At 49.1% G+C, this 27,921-nt stretch overlaps 2 protein-coding genes across 22 annotated transcripts in view; both read right to left on the reverse strand.

Moving 5' to 3' along the window:
- Positions 1-19,230, reverse strand: part of LOC101288331 (copine-9) — a 41,811-nt gene extending 22,581 nt beyond the window's left edge. For both annotated transcript variants that reach the window (XM_049716062.1, XM_033437266.2), the window contains exons 1-17: positions 18,450-19,230; positions 18,000-18,123; positions 17,437-17,477; positions 17,272-17,318; positions 17,075-17,178; positions 16,588-16,624; positions 16,029-16,105; positions 12,265-12,328; positions 12,045-12,148; positions 11,743-11,847; positions 7,451-7,492; positions 6,603-6,678; positions 6,443-6,496; positions 5,957-6,018; positions 5,177-5,223; positions 4,044-4,225; positions 3,677-3,804 (exon numbers count right to left, since the gene is read on the reverse strand). In XM_049716062.1, the coding sequence (XP_049572019.1) occupies positions 3,677-3,804; positions 4,044-4,225; positions 5,177-5,223; positions 5,957-6,018; positions 6,443-6,496; positions 6,603-6,678; positions 7,451-7,492; positions 11,743-11,847; positions 12,045-12,148; positions 12,265-12,328; positions 16,029-16,105; positions 16,588-16,624; positions 17,075-17,178; positions 17,272-17,318; positions 17,437-17,477; positions 18,000-18,123; positions 18,450-18,555 (1,400 nt within the window). In that variant the 5' untranslated portion in view covers positions 18,556-19,230. The remainder of the gene's footprint in view (positions 1-3,676; positions 3,805-4,043; positions 4,226-5,176; positions 5,224-5,956; positions 6,019-6,442; positions 6,497-6,602; positions 6,679-7,450; positions 7,493-11,742; positions 11,848-12,044; positions 12,149-12,264; positions 12,329-16,028; positions 16,106-16,587; positions 16,625-17,074; positions 17,179-17,271; positions 17,319-17,436; positions 17,478-17,999; positions 18,124-18,449) is intronic.
- A 144-nt stretch (positions 19,231-19,374) lies between these two features.
- The window catches only part of MTMR14 (myotubularin related protein 14), a 43,283-nt gene continuing 34,736 nt past the window's right edge, over positions 19,375-27,921 (reverse strand). For 12 of the 20 annotated variants that reach the window (XM_033437269.2, XM_033437268.2, XM_049716074.1 and 9 more), the window contains 2 exons: positions 22,881-23,036; positions 19,375-19,971 (listed from right to left, as the gene is read on the reverse strand). In XM_033437269.2, coding sequence (XP_033293160.1) covers positions 19,791-19,971; positions 22,881-23,036 — 337 coding nt within the window. In that variant the 3' untranslated portion in view covers positions 19,375-19,790. The remainder of the gene's footprint in view (positions 19,972-22,880; positions 23,037-27,921) is intronic. The other 8 variants (XM_033437275.2, XM_049716077.1, XM_033437272.2 and 5 more) reach the window with 2 other exon arrangements.

A 27,921-nucleotide genomic window follows, 5' to 3' on the forward strand; every position in this document is an offset into this window, starting at 1 on the left:
ATTAAGTTAAATAAAATTCAACATTCAGTTCCTTGTTCCCCCTAGCAACTTTTCAAGCGCTCACTATCTGTATGTGCCTGGCAGCTACCATATAGGACATCACAGATACAGAACATTTCCATCATTGCAGAGTTCTGTTGGACAGTGCTGGTATTTAAGCTTGATATAAAGAAGGAGGAAAGCGTGGTGAGAGTGGAGAATTCAAATAGCTCCAGTTCATTTTGCCCAGGGCCCAGGGTGGGAGTGGGCCATGATCCGTTCCTGAATCCTGGCTGCAGCCTCCTCATAGGCTTGGGCTGGTACTGTTTCCTGTCACTCACTCATTTTGCAAATAATCACTGCACACCTGCTATGTGTCAGGCCAGGCACCAAGTTTGGTGCTGAGCATGCAGCAGAGAATTGGACATTGTCCTGCGGGGTGATGGATGCTTTCACCACTAAGATGCAGTGAGGTTAGGGCTTTGAGGACATGACATCTAACCCAAGACCTGAAAAATGAGTAGGAGTTAGCCAGGTGGAGGTGGAGGTGGGGTGGGGGGAGGAGGGGAGGGTAAAGGGAAAGTGTTCCAGAGAGAAGGAATAGCACGTACAAACCAAGAGAGTGTGTTCTAGGGGGTGCACGTGGGGCCACAGAAGAGAGATGAGGCTGGAGCAGTGGGCAATGGCCCCCTCATGAAGGGATTTGTGAGCCAGGGCATTGGGGGGCATGGAAGGGCGTTGGGCACGGGAGGTACATCTTTAGCTCCCTGCCGATGCCTGGCATTCCCAAGGCCATTTAGACCTGGAGCTGGGTGACTGGCTGGGGAAGGCCAGTCTGTGCCCCACCTGGCTGTGGGGTGGGAAACGACAAAGAGTCATCTGTGATCATCAAAATCACAGCCGCACTCTTGACATACGTGATCTAATTTAATCCCCACCACCATTCTATGAGGTAGGCACATTTTTTATTCCAATTTTTAAAATGAGAAAAGTGAAGTTCAGAGACATTAAGTAGCATCCCCAAGGGGTGGTGCAGCTGGGGTCCAAGCCCACGCTTGAACATCTGAACCTAAAGCCTGAGCTCTTGATTCCTCCAGTCTTCCTTCCAGCCTGCTCTCTGGATACTCCTCCGTACACACTGCACATTCTGCTCAGAGTATACTGTTCACTGTTTACCGAGCTCACCCTTCATACCTCTGTGCTTTTCACAGGTGGTTCCTGCTGCCAGGCCTGCTCTGTGCATCTTCCTCTGATAAAGTCCAGTTTGCCCTCTGCACCCAGCCAAGCAGTCAGTCCCCTCTGTGACTAGACTGCCTTGGGTCTCTCAGACTCTCCTTCTCCCTCTGCCTTCTAGGATGCCACCCACCAAGACGGGCTGTCTGCCCTTCCAAATGGGTTCTCACATCCCTGAGGGTACCAGCATGTGTACCAAGGGGAACCCAAGGTCACAGGATACCGGAGGCACTCATTATACTATATGATTTGGTGGATAAAGCTAGATGACTCTAAGTACACTTAAAACACCTTCCCCCACCCCCCCAGATTATAGCAAACATGGACACAATATGAGAAGAATGTAAATTTGCATGCATTTTAAAGATAAAATATGGGGATTTCAAAGACATTTTCAGCTTGGCTGCTTTCAGCTGTGCCCCCAGTTTCCCCTAGGGGAAGCTGTTGTTTGCCTTTGCCAACAGGCAACTTGCTGGAAAAGTCTCGGAAGCTCCGGCCTACAGAAGGTAATGATTTATTTATATTTCTGTCTCCTGCACCGAGGCAGGAGATCTCAAGGGCTGAGCCTAGATCTGATTCATCTGTGAGTCTCTAGTGCCCCAGCAGAGAACTGAGCACACACAGATGCCCTTAGAATAGTAATAATGATAATAATAGTACCAGTAATAGCTAACACCTATAGCACTTACAATGTGGCAGGCACTGTTCTCAGTGCTTGACAAATATTAATTTAGTTAGTCCTCACAACAGCTCTATGATACTATTATCCCCATGTACAGCTGAGGAAACAGGCATAGAGAGGTTAACAGTCTTGCCCAAAGTGACACAGCTAGTAAGTGGTAGAGTGGGTGTAACTTAGCTAGTCTAGCCCCATAGCCCACATTCATGCTACATTCTCCTTTATGGAATGTTGACTGACTGACTGAATGAATGAGTGAACTTGCCCAAGATAATATTTAAGAAGTCTGTTTAATAACAACAAAAAAATGTGCTCAGGTTCCATTATTAAGTGAAAAACTCAGTAGTGAAATATTACATGTAATTTGACTGCCATTATGGTTGCATAAGGAAGACTGTCAATAACTATATATACATCCACATTCCCATGGGCCGTATTCTGGGTGATTTCTTATTTAATTTCTCCATCCTTGAAATTTTCTACAGCAATGTTATGTTACTTTTGTAATTAAAGAAACTATTATCTCACTACAAATTAAAAAATAACTAATCTTTATTAGAGAAAAGGCAAGTCTCTGGACATATAAATCTCCCTGAAATCCTTCAACTTTTCTTCTCTTTGTTTCATCTTTTTACTTTCAAGTTTTCTGAGGTACTTTGTTTTCGATGGGTCTCTTCTATTTAGCATACTACAGTTTACTTATTATTTTTTTATTCAATCAGAAAAACTTTAGGTTCACTGACATATGTTTGGTTTTAGTTGTCATTTTATTTTATCTGCATTTAAGAAAATCATTTGTTACATGAGCTGGATTTTCTTTGCATTGTGTTTTTGTTCTGAAAATTTGGAGTTACTCTTTTGTTTTTAGAAGTTACTCTTCTATAGTTTAATCTGCAACTTAAGCTCATTTTAATCTACCATGAGCACTTACTATGGGCCACACACTGTGCTAATCATTCTTTTTTTTTTTAAAGAGTTTGTAATTTCTTTTTTTTTAAATTAATTTTATTTATATTTATTTTTGGCTGCGTTGGGTCTTCGTTGCTGTGCATGGGCTTTCTCTAGTTGTGGCGAGCAGGGACTACTCTTCGTTGCAGTGCACGGGCTTCTCGTTGCGGTGGCTTCTCTTGTTGTGGAGCACAGGCTCTAGGCGCGCGGGCTACAGTAGTTGTGGCTCACGGGCTCTAGACCTCAGGCTCAGTAGTTGTGGCGAACGGGCTTAGTTGCTCTGCGGCATGTGGGATCTTCCCGGACCAGGGCTTGAACCCGTGTCCCCTGCATTGGCAGGCGGATTCTTAACCACTGGGCCCCAGGGAAGTCCTAATCATTCTTATATTGTTATCTAATTTTAAATTTCCAATAACCCTATAAAGAAGGTACTATGGTTATCCATTATTACACCTATTTACAGGGATGAAATGGAGGCTTAGAGAAGCTAAGTTGCTTCAGGTCACATGGTTAGTGAGTGGTAGACCTGGGATCACTCCCAGGTCTGATGCCCAAACTTGTGCCTTACCCACTGTTCTGTAGGCCCTTTTCTCTTCCCCGAACTTGAGGCCTGGGTTGTTGTTCCCAGGGAGTGGGGTTGGGGTAGTTTGTTGACACCCTTTCTACCTCAGAATAAGGCATTATGTAACCTCTTTATAACAGAGCCTGACCAACACTGAAAATTTCACCTTCTCCCCAGAGCCCAAATTCACCCAAGAGTGGTCCTAACTATTCTTGGGAAGTCAGTTCACTGTCTGGGTCCCCTTAGTTTCCCCCAGCCCCACCCAGTTTCCTTACCTGGCCACCAGGTTGATGACAGGGGCGAAGTAGGTGGGCCCGTAGAGCTGCACTGTGCGCAGGCTCTGGAAGTAGCTCTCCAACACGCCCTCAATGCCCACACAGTTGGGGTCCTCATCATTGTTGTTCTGTCAGGGAAGATGCCCTGCTGGGCTGATCCTAGCTCACTCTTTCCTTCTTGCATCGCTGTCTCTCAGAGTCCCCTCCAAACTCCAACCCTGCCCCCTCCCTGCTCTGCCACCTTCTCCTAGCTCCTCCTGCTACTTGGCAGGTCCTTGACCCTTAGAAGAGACATAAGCAGAAGAATTTGTCAACTTGGGTGGGCCAGATGCCAGGGCATGGAGTCTAGGCTCTGGCCATACCATACCAGGGGGAACTGGTGGGAGATCCGTCCCTCGGGAGGCAGCTTGGCCCCAAAGCCGTAAGCTGGGAACAGCTTGTCACTGTCATAGTTCTGGATGATTTCTCCCACTGCCTTGAGGGCCATGGCATAGGCGCTGAGCTGATAAGGACTCATGTAGTGCAGGGAGGTGGGCTGCAGGGGATTCCCTATAGGGAAACAGGAGACCCACGTCATGGTCATCTTGATGATCTATTAGTTCACCTGCCTATCATTGTATGCATCCATCCACCTATCCATTCATCCACTCTTTACCCATGTACTCCCTCATTATTTTACCCAGTCATCCAAATGTTCATTTATCCATCTATCCATCCACCAACCCCTATAGGTATCCCTCAGTTCATCCACATACTCATACATCCATTCACCCATCCACTGGCCATAAATCCATCTTTCAGTCTACCTATTCATCTCCATCTGTCCGCTTCTCCATTCTCTTATCCAACTACCCACCCACCTAACCATCCATCCATCTATCCATCCATTCACTTGTTCACCTGCTATTTCTCTTTCTTTCCCATCCATCCATATAGCCATATTCTTTCATCCATCTATCCATCTCTATCCATCCCTATCCATCCCATTCATTCACCTGCCTGTCTATCCTCATATGGATCCATTCACCTGTCCACTCATCCATTTCCCCAATTTAAACATCTGAGCATTTGTCCACCCACATACCAGTTCATGCATCTACCTGTCTAACCCACTGTACTCACTCATTACCCATTTGCCCCCTCTGTTTATAAATCTATCTACCCACCCAGTCATCCACCCATTTACCTATTCATCTCTCATTACACTCGTATTCCCTCCCATCCATTCATTTACTCATCTGCTTCTCAAGCTATGTAGACCTGTCTATCCTTTCAACTTTCTTTGATCCATTTACCCACTTATTTTTCTGTACCCTCTCCTACCATTACATCCAGTAATCTCCTCACGACACTCCTGCCCCAGTATGAGCCTGACTGGGCCTTGCCTCAAGCCTGGGCTTTCTGGGTAGCTTAACTCTTATTCCCAGGTTGGAATCCAGGCCAATCCCTAGGGACTTCTTTAGCATTCCTCCGTACCCCATTCCCCCATCCATGCCTCACCATTGGAAGCTGTGAAGTCAATGGCTACTGTGAAGTTCAGCTGCGTCCTATTGGGGAAATAGATGGATTGAGAAGTGAGGGACTAATAACTTACTATACCGGGATTTCTCAAACACTAGTGTGCATATGAGCCACCTGGGTATCGTGTTAAAATGCAAATTCTGAACTGGATGGTCTGGGTGGAGCCTGAGATTCTGCTTTTCTAACAAACTCCCAAGTGAGGCAGATGCTGCTGGCCCACTGAACACACTTTGGGTGGCAGAATTAAATGCCTGCTGCATGACATAATGTGCGCGATGGAATTTAATTTAACCCTTACTATCGTCCTGAAGTAGTACTTAACAGCTCCATTTTACACTGGAGAAGAGTGAGGTTTAGAGAAGACAAGTACCTTTCTGAGGCCAGCCTGTGTCCCCTAAACCAAGCAGGATGTCCCCTACAGCCTGCTTATCGTTTCCCTCTTTCTTGGCTTCTCCCTCTTGCCTGGACGTATCTTCTGCCTGGGCCCCAGTAAGGTTACTGGGGACACCTTTGAAAACCACTGGTCTGTCATCTTCCCAGGGCGGGCTGGAAGACTGGGTTGAAAGGCAGCCCCATGGAGAGAACTAAGATGGGCGGCACTCTGCACTTTATAAAGCACTTTGTAGTCTGCCAAGTGTTTTAAAGTTTATCCTCATGATCTCTTTGGACCCTGACCATTAATGAATAGTAAAACTGAGGCTCAGAACTGGGAGTAACTCATTGCTGGGCTTTCAGCCAAAAGCTTGGCCTGTGACTCACCCTCCCTTGATGTAATCGACAAAAGTGAATTCAGAGTCCACAGAAAAGGAAAGCAGCGTCACCTGCGGGACAGAAGAGGCAGCCCTGCTACTTTGGAAAGTGTAGTCAGGGTAGAAAAAGGGAAAGAGGCACTTGATTTCACCCCCTATCCCACCCTGTCCAATTTCTGAAAGGGCAAAAAGGAGAAGCTGTCAGAAACATTTGGATTTCCAAAAATATATTAAATTGGGAAATATAACTTAGGTTTTCCCCAAAAATCTGCAAAAGAGTAAATTTCAAAACAATTTCCTTAGGTGAGAGAAAAAAAAATTAAAAACAAAACACAACAAAAACTTAAATGGTGCCACCTTGTATCCAACATTACTATATCCAAGTAATCTGTGCCAACAGCTTTCCCATACCCTCAACATTTGCCATGTCATGCTATGTCAGTGGGGATAGAGACAGAAGGATCCAGGGAGGGACAGGGCTCTAGGGAGTACTCACAGTTCCCGAGTTGACATATTTCTTCTTCTTACATTTCTTCCGAGGGTTAAGTACCTAAGTGAAGAAGATAACAGTGATGGAGGGAAACAGGACGGGAACCACAGACTGAGCACACTAGGATGGAGGGCCTGGGCAACCTGGGCAGGGCTGGAGCTCTCACCTCATACACTGTGAACTGGTTCTGGGCCTTGCTCAGCTCTCTGTAGCTAGTGGTAAACTCACCGATGAAGTCGTGACTGCAATGAGACCAGAGGTGGGTAAGCAACAACTGCTGGTGGTTTGGAGACATCTCTGAAACCAGTCTTTTTTTTTTTTTATTTTATTTAAATAAACCATTAGAGTACTGGGAGGTAATCTCATTAGTTTTATTTTTTTTAATTTATTATTATTTTTAAATTGATTTATTTTTTGGCTGCATTGGGTGTTTGTTGCTGCTCGTGGCTTTCTCTAGCTGCAGCGAGCGGGGCTACTCTTTGTTGTGGTGTGCAGGCTTCTCATCGCGGTGGCATCTCTTCTTGTGGAGCTCAAGCTCTAGGCGTGTGGGCTTCAGTAGTTGTGGTGGGCGGGCTCAGTAGTTGTGGCTCGTGGGCTCTAGAGTGCAGGCTCAATAGTTGTGGCGCACGGGCTTAGTTGCTCCACGGCATGTGGGATCTTTGTGGATCAGGGCTCGAACCCGTGTCCCCTGCATTGGCAGGCAGATTCTTAACCACTGCACCACCAGGGAAGCCTGAAACCAGTCTTTTATTTCCACTATCTGTGCCTCTACTTGGGCTGCAGGGCACTGGGGCTTGGGCTAGAAGAGGGACCAAGCTAAGGGGAAGAGAAGGGAAGCGACAGTGTACCAGAGAGACAACTGAGGGCATCAGTTGTACCCAAGGTCTTGGCATCTGTCATCAACCTTTCTGGCTCCCAAGGCTACTTTGGGGTTCCTAGTGAATGTACTACATATTTCAGGGAACTGTTTGTGTTAATTATAGGAGAGGGCAGTACTATGTGGAGCAGTGCTACCTTCCATCCCGGTCCCAGTCGTACACATCAATCTTCACTGTTCTGAAATGCAGGAGATAAACGTAGGCTGGGTGTGTATGATAAATCTGAGACACCCCCACCCACTTAACTATACATAAAACATCTTCCAATCCACCCATCTGTCCTTCTATCAAACTTCCTCCTATCCCTCCTATCCATTCATTAGTCCATGCACATACCCAACTATCTACTGCCACTACCAGTATTACTACTACTACTGATATTTATACTGCTGTTACTATACTTCACTCTTGACTTTTTTTTTTTTTTGGCTGCACCACATAGCTTGCGGGATCTTATTTCCCCAACCAGGGATTGAACCCAGGCCCTCCGCAGTGAAAGGGCAGAGTCCTAACCACTGGACCGCCAGGGAATTCCCTACAACTTATTGAGTCTTACTATATTCCAGGTATTGTTCTCAGCACTTTCACAGACTAATTTAATTTAACAATCATTCTATAAAGTAAGAACTATTGAGATAGCCTCATCCACCAGAGGGCAGACAGCAGAAACAAGAAGGACTACAATCCTGCAGCCTGCAGAACGAAAACCACAATCACAGAAAGACAGACAAGATGAAAAGGCAGAGGACTATGTCCCAGATGAAGGAACAACATAAAACCCCAGAAAAACAACTAAATGAAGCGGAGATAGGCAACCTTCCAGAAAAAGAATTCAGAATAATGATAGTGAAGATGATCGAGGACCTTGGAAAAAGAATGGAGGCAAAGATCAAGAATATGCAAGAAATGTTTAACAAAAATTTAGAAGAATTAAAGAACAAACAAACAGAAATGAACAATACAATAACTAAAATGAAAACTACACTAGAAGGAATCAATAGCAGAATAACTGAGGCAGAAGAACGCCTAAGTGACCTGGAAGACAGAATGGTGGAATTCACTGCTGCCGAACAGAATAAAGAAAAAAGAATGAAAAGAAATGAAGACAGCCTAAGAGACCTCTGGGACAACATTAAACACAACAACATTCGCATGATAGGGGTCCCAGAAGGAGAAGAGAAAGAGAAAGGACCAGAGAAAATATCTGAAGAGATTATAGTCGAAAACTTCCCTAACATGGGAAAGGAAATAGCCACCCAAGTCCAGGAAGCACAGAGAGTCCCAGGCAGGATAAACCCAAGGAGAAACACGCTGAGACACATAGTAATCAAATTGACAAAAATTAAAGAAGAAGAAAACTTATTGAAAGCAACAAGGGAAAAATGACAAATAACATACAAGAGAACTCCCATAAGGTTAACAGCTGATTTCTCAGCAGAAACTCTACAAGCCAGAAGAGAGTGGCATGATATATTTAAAGTGATGAAAGGGAAGAACCTACAACCAAGATTACTCTACCTGGCAAGGATGTCATTCAGATTTGATGGAGAAATCAAAAGCTTTACAGGCAAGCAAAAGCTAAGATAATTCAGCACCACCAATCCAGCTCTACAACAAATGCTAAAGGAACTTCTCTAAGTGGGAAACACAAGAGAAGAAAAGGACCTACAAAAACAAACCCAAAACAATTAAGAAAATGGTAATAGGAACATACATATCTACAATTACCTTAAACGAGAATGGATTAAATGCTCCAACCAGAAGACACAGACTGGCTGAATGGATACGAAAACAAGACCCGTATATATGCTGTCTACAGAAGACGCACTTCAGACCTAGGGACACATACAGACTAAAAGTGAGGGGATGGAAAAAGATGTTCCATGCAATGGAAATCAAAAGAAAGCTGGAGTAGCAATACTCATATCAGATAAAATAGACTTTAAAATAAAGAATGTTACAAGAGACAAGGAAGGACACTACATAATGATCAAGGGATCAATCCAAGAAGAAGATATAACTATTCTAAATATATATGCACCCAACACAGGAACACCTCCATACATAAGGCAAATGCTAACAGCTATAAAAGAGGAAATCGACAGTAACACAATAATAGTGGGGGAATTTAACACCTCACTTACACCAATGGACAGATCATCCAAACAGAAAATTAATAAGGAAACACAAGCTTTAAATGACACAATAGACCAGACAGATTTAATTGATATTTATAGGACATTCCATCCGAAAACAGCAGATTACACTTTCTTCTCAAGTGCACACAAAACATCCTCCAGGATAGACCACATCTTGGGTCACAAATCAAGCCTCGGTGAATTTAAGAAAATTGAAATCACATCAAGCATCTTTTCCAACCACAGTGCTATGAGATTAGAAATCAATTACAGGGAAAAAAACAAAAAACACAAACACATGGAGGCTAAACAATATGCTACTAAATAACCAAGAGATCACTGAAGAAATCAAAGAGGAAATCAAAAAATACCTAGAGACAAATGACAATGAAAACACGACAACCCAAAACCTATGGGATGCAGCAAAGCAGTTCTCAGAGGGAAGTTTATAGCCATACAGTCCTACCTCAAGAAACAAGAAAAATCTCAAATTAACAATCTGACCTTACACCTAAAGGAACTAGAGGAAGAAGAACAAACAAAACCCAAAGTTAGTAGAAGGAAAGAAATCATAAAGATCAGAGCAGAAATAAATGAAATAGAAACAATAGCAAAGATCAATAAAACTAAAAGCTGGTTCATTGAGAAGATAAACAAAATTGATAAACCTTTAGCCAGACTCATCAAGAAAAAGAGGGAGAGGACTCAAATCAATAAAATTAGAAATGAAAAAGGAGAAGTTACAATGGACCCTGCAGAAATACAAAGCATCCTAGGAGACTACTACAAGCAACTATATGCCAATAAAATGGATAACCCGGAAGAAATGGACAAATTCTTAGAAAGGTATAACCTTCCAAGACTGAACCAGTAAGAAACAGAAAATATGAACAGACCAATCACAAATAAGGAAATTAAAACTGTGACTAAAAATCTTCCAACAAACAAAAGTCCAGGACCAGATGGCTTCACAGGTGAATTCTATCAAACATTTAGAGAACAGCTAACACCCATCCTTCTCAAACTCTTCCAAAAATTTGCAGAGGAAGGAACATTCCCAAACTCATTCTATGAGGCCACCATCACCCTGATACCAAAACCAGACAAAGATACTACAAGAAAAGAAAACTACAGGCCAATATCACTGATGAATATAGATGCAAAAATCCTCAACAAAATACTAGCAAACAGAATCCAACAACACATTAAAAGGATCATACACCATGATCAAGTGGGATTTATCCCAGGGATGCAAGGATTCTTCAATATACGCAGATCAATAAATGTGATACACCATATTAACAAACTGAAGAAGAAAAACCATATGGTCATCTCAACAGATGCAGAAAAGCTTTTGACAAAATCCAACACCCATTTATGATAAAAACTCTCCAGAAAGTGGGCATAGAGGGAACCTACCTCAACATAATAAAGGCTGTATATGACAAAACCATGGCAAACATCATTCTCAATGGTGAAAAACTGAAAGCATTTCCTCTATCAAGAAGGATTCATCTATCCAACCAAACATCCAGCCATCTGACATTTGTCCATCTGATCATCCATTCTTCTACATAACCATCCACTTATATGCCCATCCATCCTTCTACCCACTCACCTATCTTCATACTGCCCATTTGTTAGATCATATGGTCAGCCTATCCATCTACTTTACACTCATCCACCAACTAATTCATCCACTAATCCATCCATTCCCTCTGCTATCCATTCATGTGTCTATCCATCAATCTACCTGTCGTTCCACCTGTTTATGCTCCTGCTTTTTCAGTCATCCCTCTGCCTCTCCAACCAACTCACCAATCTCTCATATACCCATTCATCCTCTCACACATTTAGTCATCCACCCATTAATCCACCCATCATCTGTCCATCCACTAATCCACCCATCAGTCCACTCATCCATTCATCTGCTATCCATTCATCCATCTCCCCCTCTACCCACCCACCAGTCCTCTTATACACCCATCCACATACCCATCTAGTCATTCACCAGTTTATCTATTCATCTGACCACCCATCCATGTATCTGCTTACTCATTTGTTCATTTGCCCTTTCATTCATCCATCCATCCATCCATCCATCCATCCACCTATTCATCCATGTGGCTATCCGTCTGCTTCCCCATGCACCCATCTCCATGTCCAAAATTCTGTCTCACTGAGTAGGATCCTCCAACACTATTATGACCCTTCTACCTTCATTCTTGGGCCCAGGAACCCCACTCTCATGCCCTTGTCCCCTTACTCCTTAGCTTATGCTGAAGCAGACCTGTCATAGTCTCCATTGCACAATACCCGCACAGGGATGCTGAAGGGCTGCCACACAGGATTCAGCGTGTTTTTCACAACCTCCGTCTTGTGGCAGATGGTGAACCTGGAGAGGACAGGAGGATTGGAACCTGCCTTTGGGGTAGGACTGAGCCCAGAGACAGGGCCTGATACTCTTGGAGATTCAAGCACATATCAGGCACTGCCTTGAGTGGATTCTGGGCTCAGGTCCCGGTGGAGTCTAAGATGTCCCAGCCTAAGAGCCCTAATGGGCCCATGGTCACAGTGGGGGCAGTGACTCACGTGCCATCCTCATTGCTCCTATAGAACACAAGGAAGGGGTCTGATTTCCCAAAGAAGTCCTTCTTGTCCAGCTTGTTTGCACACAGCTGCATGGTGGCAATATCCTATGGATGAAATTGGGCTATTGACACTCAAATTGCTCACAAACTCAGACAGCCCACTACAGGGAGTTTGGGGAGAGAAGAGAGCCTCCTGGGTCTAGTATGTGGCCCTTACTGACCCGACAATTGCTAAGCTCCTCTGCGGTCAGCAATATGGTCCCACACTTCTTGCCTGGTACACCCCTGGAAGCAGAAAAAGCCTCTTTGTGAGGGGAGAGGGGAGAGTAGGAAACAAGAATTGGGGTGGCCAATCTGGGATTGGGTAGGTCAGGGGATACAATCTGTCATTGACTGACAGTCCCGAGTATGTCCACCTCTGTCCTAGGTGGCTTCTGGTGGGGAAAGACCTGACTTTGACTAGGGAAGGTTTCTAGTCTGGAAGGAAGGGGTTAACCTAGCCTACGTGGACATATCATAATGGTAGCACAGGAAAGACATAGGATTTAGAGTTCTGGGCAAGTTATTTTCCCTTTCTTTGGGCCCTGGTTTTCTCTTTATGTAATGGGAATCTTGCCCACCTCTCAGGGTTGTGAAGAGATCAGAATGAATGCCTGGAAGGAAAAGCAGTTGGTAAACTTGGTAGATATGAAGGTGGTTCTCTTTCTCAAAGCAGACTCTTCATCTACGATACACCAGACACTGTTCTAGGTATGAATTGGCCAGTTGGCACTTTCCAGCTCTGCTAGACCCTGCCTTCAGGGAGCTTCCAGGGGAAGGTGGGATGTCAAAGCCAATAGGCAAGTAGAGCATGATGTAGCAATCCTAACGAGGGAGAGGAATTTCTATCCAGATCTGGGGCAAAAGGGCTGGTTTGTTAGGTCAAAGATGCTGTGCTTTCTGAAGACTGTGAAGAGTGAGATCAAAAAGTCCAGGGCAGCCTTATCTTCTTCTGACCCAAGAAGGGACACTTCCACGTGCCCGAAGGGTGCATACCAGGATACCCATCCCCAACTTGCCTTGGGTCTCCAAGCAGCCAGGGACCCTGTTGATATGGGCCTGCAAACCCTAACCCCCATGGGATCCAAAAGTGTGGTAGAGAGGAAGCTAGGTTAGGAGTATTCTCAGTTCAAGTTTTGACTCCAGCTTGCTATGTGGCTTTCCCCATCTTTAAAATGAGAATTTGAACCATTTCTTTGGCTCCTTTGATCTCTGACTCTCTGTGCTTTAAAAAGACAGAGTGTAATGAGTACAGGGACTCTTCACCTGCACGTTCAGAACCGAGTCGCTGATCCTACTGCCTTCTCACTGTCCTTTGCTTCCTTAATGTTCTCCCTCATCTCATCACCCAGTGTGAATTCCAGTCATTCTGGACTATAATAATCACTCCCTTGCATCCTACTTCTTTTCCCTTACCCTCTCTCACTTCTATATACTTATCTGGCAGAACCACAGCCCTAGTTAAATCCAATTCTCTGCCTAACCTGTATTACACCTGTGCAACTGAATATGGCCAGAGGAAAACACACATTCATGCTAATTGCTTTCATTTTAAATGTGTGACCACAAACCTCAAGAGGGTCCTTAATCATACCATACACCCCGAGTCACTTCATGTTTCCAGTTCCGCGAGATGGCAGTTTCGCTCTTCCTCCTCCCTCCTCAACCCGCAAGCCTCCTCCTCCATCCTCACTCTCAGCCAATGACCTTGTTTCCTACCTCACTGACAAAACTGAAGCAACCAGAGGAGAATGTCCACAGACCCACCACGCACCTACCCTGCCTCCAGTATCTTCTCCAACACGAGGCCTTCCTACCGTTGCTATAAATGACTATCCATGTGCCTATTTACCCCTCCACTGTGTGCTACTTTCCACACCCTCCCTCTTGCCTGCACAGGGACGTCACTCTAGCAACTCCCCCCCCCTTTTTTTTTTCTCTTTTGGCCACGCCACACGTTATGTGGGATCTTACTTCCTCAACCAGGGATTGAACCCACACCCGCTACATTGGAAGCGTGGAGTCTTAACCACTGGACCGCCAGGGAAGTCCCTCCCCTCTTTTTATTATGTCAAATTTTCAGTTTCTACTGGATCATTCCCATTAGCATACAAATGTGGTATAATTTTTCTCATGTTAAAATATTACAAACCTATTCTTGCTCGCACTTCCCTCTCCAGCCACCCCTCCTTTTCTCTTCTCTTCTTTGCAGCAAAACCCCTTGAAAGATTCCTAATTCCCATTCCTCTCTTCCATTCTCTTCTAAACCTCCCCAACCAGGCTGTCACTCCCATCTCTCCTTCAAAACTCTGCTTGTCAGCGTCACCGGCGACCTCCATCTGGCTAAACCCAACGGCCAGTTCCCGATCCTCACCTTACTTGACCTGCAGCAGCATTTGACATAGTTGGCCACTCTCTTGTCCTTGATAAACATCCTTCACTTTGCTGCCGGGACAGCACCACCTGCTTTCGGTTACCCTCCCATTTCACTAATGATCCTTCTCAGCCTCCCTTTCTAGCTCCAATTCGTGGAGTCCTTGATCTTCCCTCTCTCCTCGCTCCCTTAGTGATCTCATCTAATCTCATGTCCTTAAAGAGCACCTAAGATTCACGTTTCTTATTGCCTATTTGACATGTCCACTCAGATGTCTAATAAAAATTATGAATTTCAACAGGTCAGACTGAACTCCTGGTTGACTTCCTCCCACAGCTTACTCCTCCCTCACTTTTTTTAAAAAAAATATCATCGTTTATGGCAACTCCATCTTTCCATTTGTTCAGGCCAAAGACCTTGGTATCATCCTCGTCTCCTCTTATCCTCTCACATCCATATGTGATCTGTCAGGAACCTGTTGGTTCCACCTTCAAGATACATCCAGAATCTGACCAATTCTCCCCTCCTTCACTGCTAGCACCGTGGATTACTTCTACCTTTGTCCACCCAAGGTTTAGTCTCAACCCGGCAGCATCCTTTGAAAGCAAGTCAGATCATATCAATCCTCTGCTCAGAACCCTCCAGTGACTTCCAACTCAGAGTAAAAACTAAAGTCCTTACAGTGGCTACAAGGCTCTAACTGTCAATGCTCCAAACTCACCTTCTCCTTTCTTCCCCCTGCTCACGCACTTCCACCCACACTGGCCTCCTTGCTGCTCTTTGAACACATCAGACTTCTGCACTGGCAGTTTCCTCTGCCTGGAACATTCCTCCTCCAGATATCTGCACAGCGCACTCCCTTACTTCCTTCAGGTCACTGCTCTGAAGTTACCTCTCTAGGAGGCCTACTCAAGCATTCTGTTGAACACTGCAACACCTACCCACCCAGCATTTTCAGTCCCCCTAATTCTGCTCTACTTTGTCTTTATTCCTCAATATTTAATGTCTTCTAATATATTATGTAATTTACTTATTTATTATGTCAGTTTTGTACTGTTTTTCTCCCCCTTCTGTTATATAAGCTCCCTGAGGGCAGGAACCTTTGTTTTGTTCACCACTGCAACCCAAGCCCCTTGAACAGTGGCTGACATAGAGTGAGTATATGCCCAGTAGTGTCTGTGGAATGGATACATCCCTGGTGCCTAGCACAGGGTATAGCATACAAAACAAGCTAATAAATATTTAGTGAGTGAATGTAATGTAAATTCCAGAGAACCTGATTTAGTGAGGAAAGCTTCCTGGAGGAGAAAGGCTTGGAAGTGGACCTTAAAGGTTGAATCAGACTTAGAAAAAGAATGAAAAGGGTGAGGAAAGAGAGAGACAAGATCCGTCAGGCCTGAGACTGACTTGAGCAAAGCCCTGGAGGTTGGATTTTCCCAGGAGGGTGATGGAAGCCACTGAAGGCCCCTGACCAGGGGAATCCCAGCCTCCATCAGTACAGGGTCAGCTGTGTCTTTAGGAGGAGCATTTGGAGGCCCGCCCTTCCCCCGCTCCCCTTCAGGTTCAGCTCACGTGAGGGGTCGCTCTACTCGGCTGCCCTGGCCTCCGATCACCTCTCCCAGGGCCAGGAACGCTTGTCCCAGGAAATCCTGCGCCGGGATACAGAGTCAGCGGGGCGAGGACCGGCTGGCGGCGCAGAGTCCCAGCCCAGCCCTGGTGACGCTGCTGCACTGACCACGGCGACTGTAGGCAGCGGTACCACGCGGCCGGGGCTTTAAAGGAGGCGCGGGGTCCCCAGGAAAGCTGCCCTTCTTGGTCCTGCCATCACTTTAAGCCAAGATACCATCCCACCCCTCGCCTTTCACACACCACACATGTCGCCCCCGCCCAGCCCCGTTCAGCCTCACCTTCTGAGAGTCCCAGCAACAGTCGAGAAGGAAGAGTAGCAGTGAGTAAGAGGCACAGGCGGGAAACCGAGGCAGGAGCAGGAGAGGAGGGCAGGGAGGGCAGGTTCGGGGCCGAAGAAGGTCGAGTCGGGTTTGAGGGGGAGGAGGGTTCTAAGGAGGGTCGTTTAACACACACTGAGCGCCGCCTGTGTGCCCAGCCAGCCCGTGAGTGAACGGTCGCTCACCGGTTTGGAGATGTTGGTTCTGGAGTCGACGTTGTACCTGGGAAGAGAGTGGGACCAACATGGGGCGGGGCTGGTGGGAGAGCCTGGGAAAGGAGTCGGATTTCGAGTCCAGGTTAAAATTGTGGGTGGAAGGTAGGGGCAGCCTTGCACCCGAATTCAACCTGGACTTCCTTTTGGCAGGAGTCGGCGTCATTGTGAGTCAGACCCGGGGCGAGGCCAAGTTCGGGGTCTGCTGGGGGCAGGATCACGTCAGAGGTAGGGCTTGGGAAGGAGCGGAGGGTTGGATCTGACCTAAGGGCAGGGCCAACCTAGACTTGTGGGCGGAGCTAAGGCTGAGCCGAGCCCTTCAGAGTGCCACAGAACCGGGCTTGGGGGTGGAGCCAGGCCGGGGGTGGGGGGTGGGGCCCGCGTGGGGGCGGAGCCAGCCGGAATTTCGGGCTGATCGAGGTCGGGGGGCGGTCCAAGCCAGATCCGGGGCGGGGCTCACACATCGAAGCGCAGGTTTTGCTTTTCCTCGAAGAAGTAGTCGAGGACGAATTTGCGCACGAAGTCTGGGTTCAGCGTGTTGTCGATCACCTCGGTCCGTCCGAACTGAATGGAGAGCGGAGAGTCAGCGCGAGGCCTGTAAGGGGGCAGGTGGTTCCCAGGGGCGGCTCCGGACTGGCCAAGGGTTCTAGGACTTACCTCCCGCCACTCTTGGCTGGCCTGGCTCTGCGTGTAGAGCACCACCACTGCAGGCGGGAGCGGGGGCGGGAAGGGAAGGACTTCAGGTCGGCCCGCACCCCCTCCCCGCCCCTCAGTCTTTCCCGGACCCCAGGTTCCCTCCCTCCTGGCCCTGGTGCCGCCTACTGGGGTCGGACTTGGAGAAGGTGTCGAGGTCCAGCAGGTTCCTAGAGAAAGGGACAGACAGACGGACACGGGGTGGATCATTCTGGAGCCCATCGCCTCGAACCTGCCCAAAGATGGGCACCTGGGGAGGCACGGGGCTCACATCACACTCCCCTCCCCCGTTACTACCTCCGGCTTGGGTGTGTGTGTGGGGGGGGGGCGCGTTATCAGCACCCTGGACAACACCGGAAATCTGCGCCCAAGAACCGTTTCACTGCGGACTGGACTGCCTCCAAGGGTCCAGGAAAGAGGGCTAGCCCCCAGAACTTTGCCCTCCTGCGGCGCAGATCCTACTGGACCCCCGAGACCCGTCCCTTGAAGCCGCAGGCTGAGCCCTCTTTTGTACTTGGAGCTATTCCAGGAAACCCCCTTCCCGAGTCCGCTAGCGACTCCCCTGAGTCTGCAGCCGCGATTTTCCTTCCCGAATGCTGCTTCCCCAGCGGTCTAGCCCCTCTCCGCGTTGAGCCCCGGAGCTGGGTGGTGCTGGGGCAATGCCTAAGCCCTCCCCAGCGTGGCCCGCTCACCGGCAGGACACGGTAATTTCAATCTTGGTGGCCGGGACGCTGCGCTCAGAGGCTCCGCTGAGCGACATGGCTGGTCGGCTAGCCGGAGCTGCGGCAGGCTGCGAGACGGGGGCCGCCGGAGCTGCTAGGGGCGGCGGCGGGGTCGGCCCATGTGCCGCCGCGGCGCTGGCGGCGGAGGCTGCACTCCCTCCAGCCCTGCGCGCACTCTTGCTGCTCGCGCCTTCACTGTGGCCGGCGGCGCAGCGGCTCCAGATGGCAACACAGCCCCGCCCGGCCCTGCGGGTGGCCCCCACCCCACTGGAGCAGCCTCGAGCAGGCCAAGAACCTTACACAGATTCGAACTCCAACCCACAAGGTGGGAGAGTCCTCCCAGCGCGTTTCCCCGGGGCCAAAGCCAGTGCCCCCCCACATCCCCGCGAGCTGTCCCCGAAGCTGAAGGGTTCCAGATACCTGGTGGGCGTTGGGGTCGATTCCTCTTCTTGAGCCGCTCGCTCAATCTGCTTCTCCTCCTTCCCACTCCCGTCCTCCCTCCCTCAGTCTCTGAAGAGTTACACATTTGCGTGACCTTGGGCAAGTTACTTAACGTCTCTGTGGCTCAGTCAGTTCATTAGTAGAATGGCCATTAATAGCACCTATTCGGGGTGTTGTAAAATTTCATCGAGAATAATCCACAGAAAGGAGTTAGCACAGGGGATTGTACACAGTAAATACTCAAGAAATGTTCACCGGCATTATTTCCTTCTTGGCATTCACACTGATGACCTCTTTTGTGTTTAGAGTCAGAGGTCAGTAAATGGTGGCTGTTACAGCACTGTGCAAAACCTTTTGTCCATGTCCTTGAACCCGCATGACTTCATGGTGTTAAGAGATGCAGACACACTCTGTGAGGATGCAACCCACTCCAGGTCACACGGTAGGTTGTCAGCCAGGTCCATCCTCCCCACATCACCTACTACCTCCAAAGCCCTGGAAGCCAATCCCTCACCGAAGGAACGCAGGGGCTGCAGGTCACCTGTACCAGTCTGCTAAACTTGTTAAAAATGAAGATTCTCCCCACACCCTTCCCAGCTAAATGAAACTCAGCAACTTCAAGTCTGAATTTCAGGCAGCCCTGGAAATCTGCATGGATAAACAGGCTCCCTAGGGGGGACTAGGGCCCACTCAGGCCTGAGGACCACTGCTCCCACCTTAACAGCCTGTGACTACATGTCCCCGTCTCACTGGAGACTCTCATGGCTCAGGAGTTAAGGGGAACACCCAAGTCTCCAGTTCCCTTCCTGCTTCATCTGTACCCCTCCCCCCAGCAAAAAGAAGGACAAGGAGAACCTTCTAAATAACTCCACAAAGACAGGAGCCAAATGATAATGCGATAGAGTAGCTGTTCAAAAAGGCTTTGATTTCATTTTGTGATCTGTGTCAAAACTGCCTCATTCTCAGCGCGGGTGACCCCTCCTCCCCAGGAGACGAGAATGGAAAGTGGGGGTCTTTTGTGAAGTCTCGGCCTCCACAAGGCCCCAGGGAAACCCCACATAGTTCTGAGAGTTGACAGGAATCCTGGCAAAGACTAAGGTGGGTGGGAGGCAGTGACAAGTAGGGTGGCGGACACCAGTCAGGAAGCTGGGGTGGGGGAGAACCCCGTCCTTGGCCCTGCTCAGCCTTGGGGCTGCCATGTGCATGATGGAGAAGGGGAGATTTCCCCCCACCTTGAAGCACCCCTTGGCTGGGCATGGCTTTGATTCCGCTTAGGGCTCAGGTGAGAGAGGAGCAGGAAGCTGTCATGAGCTGGCTGCTTCATAAGGTGCTGCTGCTGGTGCCCCGGAGTCCAACACCACGGACAAACTGCTCCAGCAGGCCGATGGCACCGGAGGGACTGGGGGCTGCTGCCCGAAGCCCCACTGTGCTGCTGTAGGCAGCCAAGAAGGCTGAGCGCACCTCCTGTAGCCGAGTCTCCCGTTCACTCAGGGCTGTAAGCCTGTGCGGAGGGAGGGAGGGAAAGAGAGAGAATTAACGCATTACCCTGGGGCAGGATCCAACATTCTCATCCTGACGCCACACTGCCTATCCTTCTGCATTCCTCAGTAGAAGGCCAGCATCTGCCCCGTGGCCATACTACCCTTGTGGTTCAGGCCCCAAATGTTTGGCCCTGTTCCTCTTTTAAACTCTCTCTCAGCTCTCAGGCTGCTGTTCCTACCTGGAGAGGCCAGAGCCCTCACCTTCAGTCACTGCAGTCCCCAGGTAAACAGCTAGGAAGGTGCTGGCTTTTCCAGCAGGACTTCTTTTCTCATTCTATCTGCTTTTCCTTCCCTGGCCTCTACAGGCACTTATCACAAGTCAAGAAGGGGAACAACAAGTGTGAATTCCACGTAAGGCTGTTTGATGACTTGAAGAGTCTTTAATAGAAAAGGCCTGAGATACCAGCCACGCCCAACCTCTGGACTCAACCTCTGAAGTCTAGGGGTAGGAGGGACACAGAATTAGAGGAAAGGTCACAGACCCACATGAGATGAGCCCTCACATTCCCATCTACCTAAGCACAAAGACCAGCCCTGACCACTAACTCACTCCAAAATTTCCCCTAAGAGACCAATCACTGGGTAACCCCTCCTGCAAATTTGTTAGAAGCAGCAGCAATATCCCCAGTTCCCAAGCCCAAATGACTTGCACCTAGGGCCTGGGGTAGCACATGGAGATATGAGGATAAGTGAGTGTCCAGGGGTAAGTATGGGGAGAACAGACCCAGGGAAGACAGATTGGTGGGAGTGGGGTGTGTGTGTGAGAGAGTGTGAGAGAGAGTGAGAGAGTGAGAGAGAGTTGAGAGAGAGAAGCAGCAGCAGCAGCAGAAGCAGGTTGTAGGGCGAAGGAAAGTCAAATAGCTCTAGCAGCAGCACTAAGAAAATGGGGCTGATACTGGATTCCTGCAATACCATGAACAACTCCGAAGTCTCTCTTGGCATGTGGGGTAGATACGTGGCCCCGGATTTTCTTTACTTCCTAATTAGGTTTTACATAGGCTGGAGACCATGTGTGCTTCTTTAGCTTTTCCTGAGAGCATATAACCAGGAGAAATACAGATAGTAGTTCATATTCACAGGGAATATCTAAAGGTCCGTATGTATGCATTCTCATTGCCCCCTATTTTTAGGAGGCAGAAAGGGGAGAGATCACAACTTATTTAGAAACAAGATAACTGGAGCCCAGAGAGAGTATGTGATCCGCTTGAGGACATATGGCAGGCAGAGACTGGAGCTACCATAGTGCCATTCCCTCTCAAGAGATGAGCTAGCAGGCTAGAGAAGTCAAGGCTGATATCCCAAGACAGAGCTGGTAAACATATTGGTTTTTTTTTTTTTTATTTTTTTGGCCATGCAGCATGTGGGATCTTAGTTCCCCAACCAGGGATCGAACCCGTACCCCCCTGAAGTGGAAGTGCAGAGTCTTAACCACTGGACCGCCAGGGAAGTCCCCAGAGCTAGTAAACATAACAGCTAGGATTTGGATTAAATTTCTCTGACATCAAAGCCAAAGCAGTGAACCCACATACTATGTGACCTCACCAGGAATCAACCCTGACCCTAGGCCCATCCTGCAGTGTTGGAGGCCATGGGATCACGGAGAACCTAGCCCTCCTCTGGGAACCACCCCTAACCTGAGGGTTGGCTGGGAGCACAGAGAGCTACTCAAGGCATAAATTGTAGGATCTGGGGCTAGAGCTGCCCGCTTCAGTGGCTAATACCAGGTAAGTGAGGGGTGCTATTAAGCAGGGGCAGAGATGTCTGCTTCCTCCAGAGGTAGCTCTTAGGCTCTCTGGCTGAAGTAGGAAGAGCCTACAGAAAGGTGCAGACATCTATTTCTTTAATCCTCAAAAATCTACGAGATCTTGTTTCTGGCTTAAGGGCCTGGCTATAGAGAAGGCTGTACCAGGCCCTAGTGGCCTCTAAAGTCCTTGGGCTACTCCCTAGCTGCGGGGCCAGGGCCTGTGAGCACCATCTAGGAATCCCAAGGTCTGGCCCCTGCTTGCCCTCAGCAGGAATCCTTCTCAACTCCCAAGGGCAACTTGCCTCCAACCTGTCAGCCCTGGAGGGTATGAACTGGATTCTGGTGGTGGTGATGAACACCCAGCAGCCGGTGGGGAGGCGAAGGCCCTTAGGCAGCCACGGACCAGAAGCAGATCCTGCTCCCCAGGCCACCGGAGGCTCTCCCCGCCTGACATCCGTGAAACAGCAGCGCAGGCAGGGGGCAGGCGGCAGCCAGAGAGGCAGCTGCTCTGCTAGAACTGGAAGTCCAGCATTGGAGCTTTGGAGGGAGAGGATTTTACAGGCTTGGGCTTTGGATGGGCATCCCTGTCCAATTTTCTTTCCTGACCAGAGACAAAAGCAGATGACAAAAGGGGGGAGGGGACAGCAAGGAACCCTCGGTTCTGCTTGGGAGCACAGCCCTCGGGCTAACCCGTTTTGGCTCTGGTCTCCACCATACACCTACTTTCACTACTCCACTGTTCTGCTTTCAAAGGGTTCTCATGTCAGGCAAAGCCTTGGACAGAAATAGAATCTTTTATAGCTAGCGTCCAGCCAGCTTTCCCTAAGGGTGTGTGCCCCAAGAGACCCATGGATGGGTTTTAGAGGCTGGGGAGAGTGAACACACTCCAACGCACTTCCTGAGCAGTCCATCAGGCCCCCTTCATACCTCAGGGTCCAGGAGCAGTGAGGTATACTTAACTGAGACACTCGGGAGGGGCAGGGAGCCCAGGCCAGCTCCCTGGGGCCTGCTGCTGCCTCATTCCTAGCCAGCACTCAGTGGCTCACCAGCTTTTGATACGGGCGGGCGGGCGGGGTGGGGTGGGGTGGGGGCAGGGCATCCTGTCTTCTCAAGCAAGACACTTACAGACAATTGTTAGGGAGCTCATCCGGGAAGCTGAAAGGGAGAGAGGAGTCTGTGTGCAGGACAGCCCGTTCCTGAATACTGCCACAGCCTGTTACCATCTGCCAGCTGCCAAAGTCTGTGGAGAGAGAGGATCCGGGCAGGGGATGGTCCACTGATCTGGGGCAGAGAGGAGAGAGAGGGGAGATGATGTAGTCAGTCATATGCCTGACAGGGGAGGCCCTGGAGGAGTGGGGCGGGGAGGCTACGGTGGCCCTGGGACCGGGCCACAAGGGTCTGTTGGTAGAGCAGCTGTAACGTTAACCATTTTCTCCAAAAGTACAAAAACAGCTGGACAGGTTATGACCAAGAAAGAAGAGTAAAAACCACAAGGCAGGGACTTCCCTGGTGGCGCAGTGGTTAAGAATCTGCCTGCCAATGCAGGGGACACGGGTTCGAGCCCTGGTCTGGGAGGATCCCACATGCCACGGAGCAGCTGGGCCCATGCACCGCAGCTGCTGAGCCTGAGCTCTGGAGCCCACGAGCCACAGCTGCTGGGCCTGCGTGCCTGGGGCCTGTGCTCTGCAGCGAGAGAGGCCACTGCAATAAGAAGCCCGAGCACCGCAATGAAGAGTAGCCCCCGCTCGCCGCAACTAGAGAAAGTCCACGCACAGCAACAAAGACCCAACGCAGCCAAAAGTAAATAAAATAAAATAAAATAAATTTATTAAAAAAAAAAAAAAGACCATAAGGCAGGCTCAGCTGTGAGGACAATGTATCATGCAAAGACTTACAGGAGCAAAAGAACAAGAGCAAAGCATGGTGACAAAGGTGAGCCAGCAACCAAAGCCTGGGATCAGGGCATGCCTGCTCTGGCTGACAAAGCAAGTCAAATCTCAACAGCACCAAAAGGAGGGGAGCAAGGCTGAATGCCCCAGGAACCAGGGAGGCAGGATCACCCCACACTCCCTGGCATGCAGATTGGCAGGGTGGCAATGCAGAACCCAGACCACTGAGGTCCTATGGTAGAGATGGGAGAACAAGCCTCTTGGGGACGGTGCGGGCGGTGACCTAGATGGAAGAGGAAGGTGACGGGAGCCCTGAGCCCTGCCCTCTTCCTCTGCAGCGCCTTCCAGGAGCCAAAGTTCGTATTCACAAGCATCAACCCAGCAACCTCACTGGCTATGCCCAGGAGGAAGGAATGAAATCAGGCAGCCAACTTGACAACTTCATCAGGCCTTTTTCAAGCAGAAGTTTGGGGGGTGCGGGGAGAGGAAAGCTGTATTGGGAATCTACCACCACCTCCCCACTCACAGCCCAGCCTTCTCTGCTGTCTCTGGACAGTAGCCCAGCTGGTGGGGGAGGAAGGGAGGAGACAGGGAAACATCAAACAAGGCCCTTCCATCAGCTACCCCAGGTCCCAATCCCCAGAGGCGCATCATCTTTGATGCTTGACCCTTTGTTCTTTAATTCAAGAATAGCAGAAGGTGCTCCTGTAGGGACCCAGAAACAGAGCAGAAGCATGAATAGTGGTACAGGGGGTGGGATACTGAAAAATTAATTGACCTTGGCCCACCCAGTTAGCTGGAGTCAAGGGCTCCTAGACTGAGGTGACAGTCCCCATGGGTCCCCAGGCCAGCTTATCCTCAAGTAGTTGCCAAGCTGAGTGCAGCTCTGGCCAGCAATGCATCTCTGCTGATCATAAATCATCTTTTTTTTTTTTTGTGGTACGCGGGCCTCTCACTGTTGTGGCCTCTCCCGTTGCAGAGCACAGGCTCCAGACGCGCAGGCTCAGCGGCCATGGCTCACGGGCCCAGCCGCTCCACGGCATGTGGGATCCTCCCGGACCGGGGCACGAACCCGTGTTCCCTGCATCAGCAGGTGGACTCCCAACCACTGCGCCACCAGGGAAGCCCTCATCTCCTTCTTAGAGGAAGGAAAATGGCAGCCCAGACAGGTAAGGACACTCACCCAAGGTTCCACGGCTACAGAGTGCAAGAATAGATTTTTAAAGCCAAGATTGATTACAGATTTGCTGTACAACAGAACCACCTTGAGACCAGGGAAAACAGCTAGCTTTCTACGTTAAAGCCGCCGTGAATCGGACCCACCCTGCAACATAGAGACTTGCCATATTCATTGCTCCTGCTCTACTCTGGAAGGTGTATGACAGCAGCACTGGGGATGAGGACAGGTCATGGTCTGCTACCTGGTGGAAGCCCTAGTGACTGACAAAGCAGGGCTTCCTTCTTCCTACGTGGAGAAACTTGGTAGGGTTCAGGCCAGACACTGTATCTCTGGTGATCCTTAACTGTCTATAAATCAGAGACTGCTGCCTACATGCAAGAGCAAGCTACATGCCACCGTGTGGTGCCTGCCCTGTGCTTCCCCTGGGTCACGCTGGAGTCTTCAGTCAATGCAACCCTTCTTGAGGGCAGCCTGGCTCCACAAATCTCACCTCCTGCTCAAACTTTAAGGTAAGGCAGAGTTTCTTTTCCAGTTTTCGGGAAAATAATTGCTAAACAGCAGAGTATTGAGGGAATGAAAGTAATGTGAAGTACAGGAGGCTGGGTAGGACGAGGGACTTATGGGGCAGGGAACATGGGGGTTTCTTATGCTCCTAACCCCACTCCCCAGGGCTATCAGAGACTCACACTTCCAATGGGAAAATGACAGATGGAATATGGTTACAGAGAGGTTCCCAGCACGGGCTCTTGGTCTCCTAGGCTAGTCCCTTGCCTGTACTTCCCGTGTGCAGCAGGTAGCACCCCCAGGCAAGAGCCATGCTTGAAGCAGCCCGGGGACAGCTGTAGTATGGAGTAGGCAGCACAGACAGCAACAGGGCACATGATCCCAGGGGCCACAAAGGAATCTCAGCAAGCAGCCCAACCATCTTTTGCATCTTTTTCAAGAGTGAGCACACAGGCTCCAAATGAATCTTCGTATTTGAGGCTTTTGTCAAGCAAAGGGTTGCAAAGCAACCGTTGCGTTCCTGGGTTTGAGAGCAAGGGGCTGTGCTAAGCAAAGAGGTCCTTGTAAGTACACATCTGGAGTAGCTGGCTAGAGGGGGCACCTAAAGATGACAGGGAACAGTCACGAGAAGGAAGCACCTGCACCTGCCGAGTGAAAGAAGGAAGGAAAACTTTCAAGTTAGCCTCAGTACACAGGTAACGCAACCAGCCTTAATACAACCCCATGCTCTTCTGCCCTATACCCTTACTCGAGTGCAAACACAGCATCTACCTCCACCGACCTACCTACAGGACTGGAGGGCACATGGGGCCAAGCTGCCCTCAAACTGGACAACTGTGGAGCTGACAGTGCTTCCAAGGTCATCCATCCACATCCCGAGGGCCCAGACCTCTGCCCAGGAGGTTGGCTTCTTGGCAACATTTCACTCCCTTAGATGGGTATGGCCTAAGCCCCTGTTCACAGCACCAACAGAGCTAAATGGCCCCACCCTGCCCCACACCTGCCAGACCCCTGCTGTGGGCCAGCTCAGGCAAGTGTGTTTTAGCTGGTCCTTTTGGAAGGGGGTACAGGAGTATCCATACAAGCAGAGCTGGCCCAAGCCACACAGCTGAGGCGAGGAGAAAGAGGTCTGGCCTGAGGTACCTGATCTGGCCTTTTACCTAGCTGCCCAGTGCCCTGACACAGCCCACAGTCCTTCAGAAATGAGACTGATAAGGACGGGTCTTAACCACAACTACAGTTTACTGAGCATTTCCAGTACTCATGGAAAGGATAAGTATTACTATGTGCCACGTATTTTGCTCCATTACCTCACTTAAACCCAAACTTATGGAGACCAGGATCATTACTGCCACTTTAAAGATGGGATAAAAAAGACTGAGCTCAGAAGGGAAGTGTTTTTTGCAAGTCACACAGCTAGAAGTGGCAAAGCTGGGATTGAAACCCAGTCTGACCAAAACCCATGCTAGCCGCATAGTACACTGATCTTCCTTCCTGATAAGAGATGGTGGAGGCCTCAGGGATTGACTCGGGGATGGACACTTCCAACTTCCAACTGGAATCAAGCACAGAGTTTCTGATCTATGGTTGGAAAAGAGGCCTTCACGTGGTCCCTGGATGTGAGAAAGGAAGCACATGGAGTAGCTGGCCCCATTAGGGAAGCTGGCCAGAAGACAAAGCTAGCATGTAGAAAGAGGCAAGGAGAAAGAACCATAGGGAAACGGAGTTGGAACCTTGAGGAAGCTGGGCCTGAAGGCTGCATTTTTCCAACGTAAACCAACGGTTTTCCTTTATTGTTTAAACTCTTTTGAGATGGATTTTCTGTTACTTGCATCTAAAAGCACCTGATCTGACAGCTCACAGAGAGGGCTTGAAGGTTCACAGCTAGGAAGGACCTGGGCAGTTAGTTGCCCATTTAAGCCTCTGATGATGAGAAAAAAGAAACCCAAAGCTATCAAGTGACATGTCTGAAGTCATGCAGGGAACGAACATTTGAGCCAAGACCCAGAATCCTAGCCTTTCAGAGAGCTTGAATGTCACCTAATTTGTACCTACCCCCCACCACTACCAAGCCTCCAGGTGATGGTCCCACAGCCTCTGCCCAAGTGAACGCCTCCAGGAATGGGGCCTTAGGGAAGAATCCTTCGGTTCAACAAGGGCCTGACTCCTCGGAACAAGTGACTTCAAAAATGGCTAGGACAAGATTCATCAGACTTGAAGTCATCAGTTTCCCTCAGCCTGGACTTCAGGCATTGGGGTATGTGTGTGTCTGTGTGTCTGTTTGTGCGGGTGTGTGTGTTTGTGTGAACCAGGGACCTCTGCTTTCCTGCAGCAGCCCAAGGAGAAGTCTTTTGGGGCTCTAAGTTTTCTCTTATGGGTCTCAAGCTGGCAATGCCTTTAGGCTTCTCACCGCTCATCTCTGGTCTGAAGCTGTGGCCCCATGGGAGAACACATCAAACGTTAAGACAGGAACCCTATGTGTTACAGAAAGCAATCTGGTTTCTCTGCCTCATTAAACATAGCCGGGGACAGAGCTCATTGCTCATAACAAGCAGTTAGTAGGTGGTGAAGGATGGGGAAAGAGCAGCTATCT

This window comes from Orcinus orca, chromosome 10, assembly GCF_937001465.1.
Source record: "Orcinus orca chromosome 10, mOrcOrc1.1, whole genome shotgun sequence".
Lineage (NCBI taxonomy): Eukaryota > Metazoa > Chordata > Mammalia > Artiodactyla > Delphinidae > Orcinus > Orcinus orca.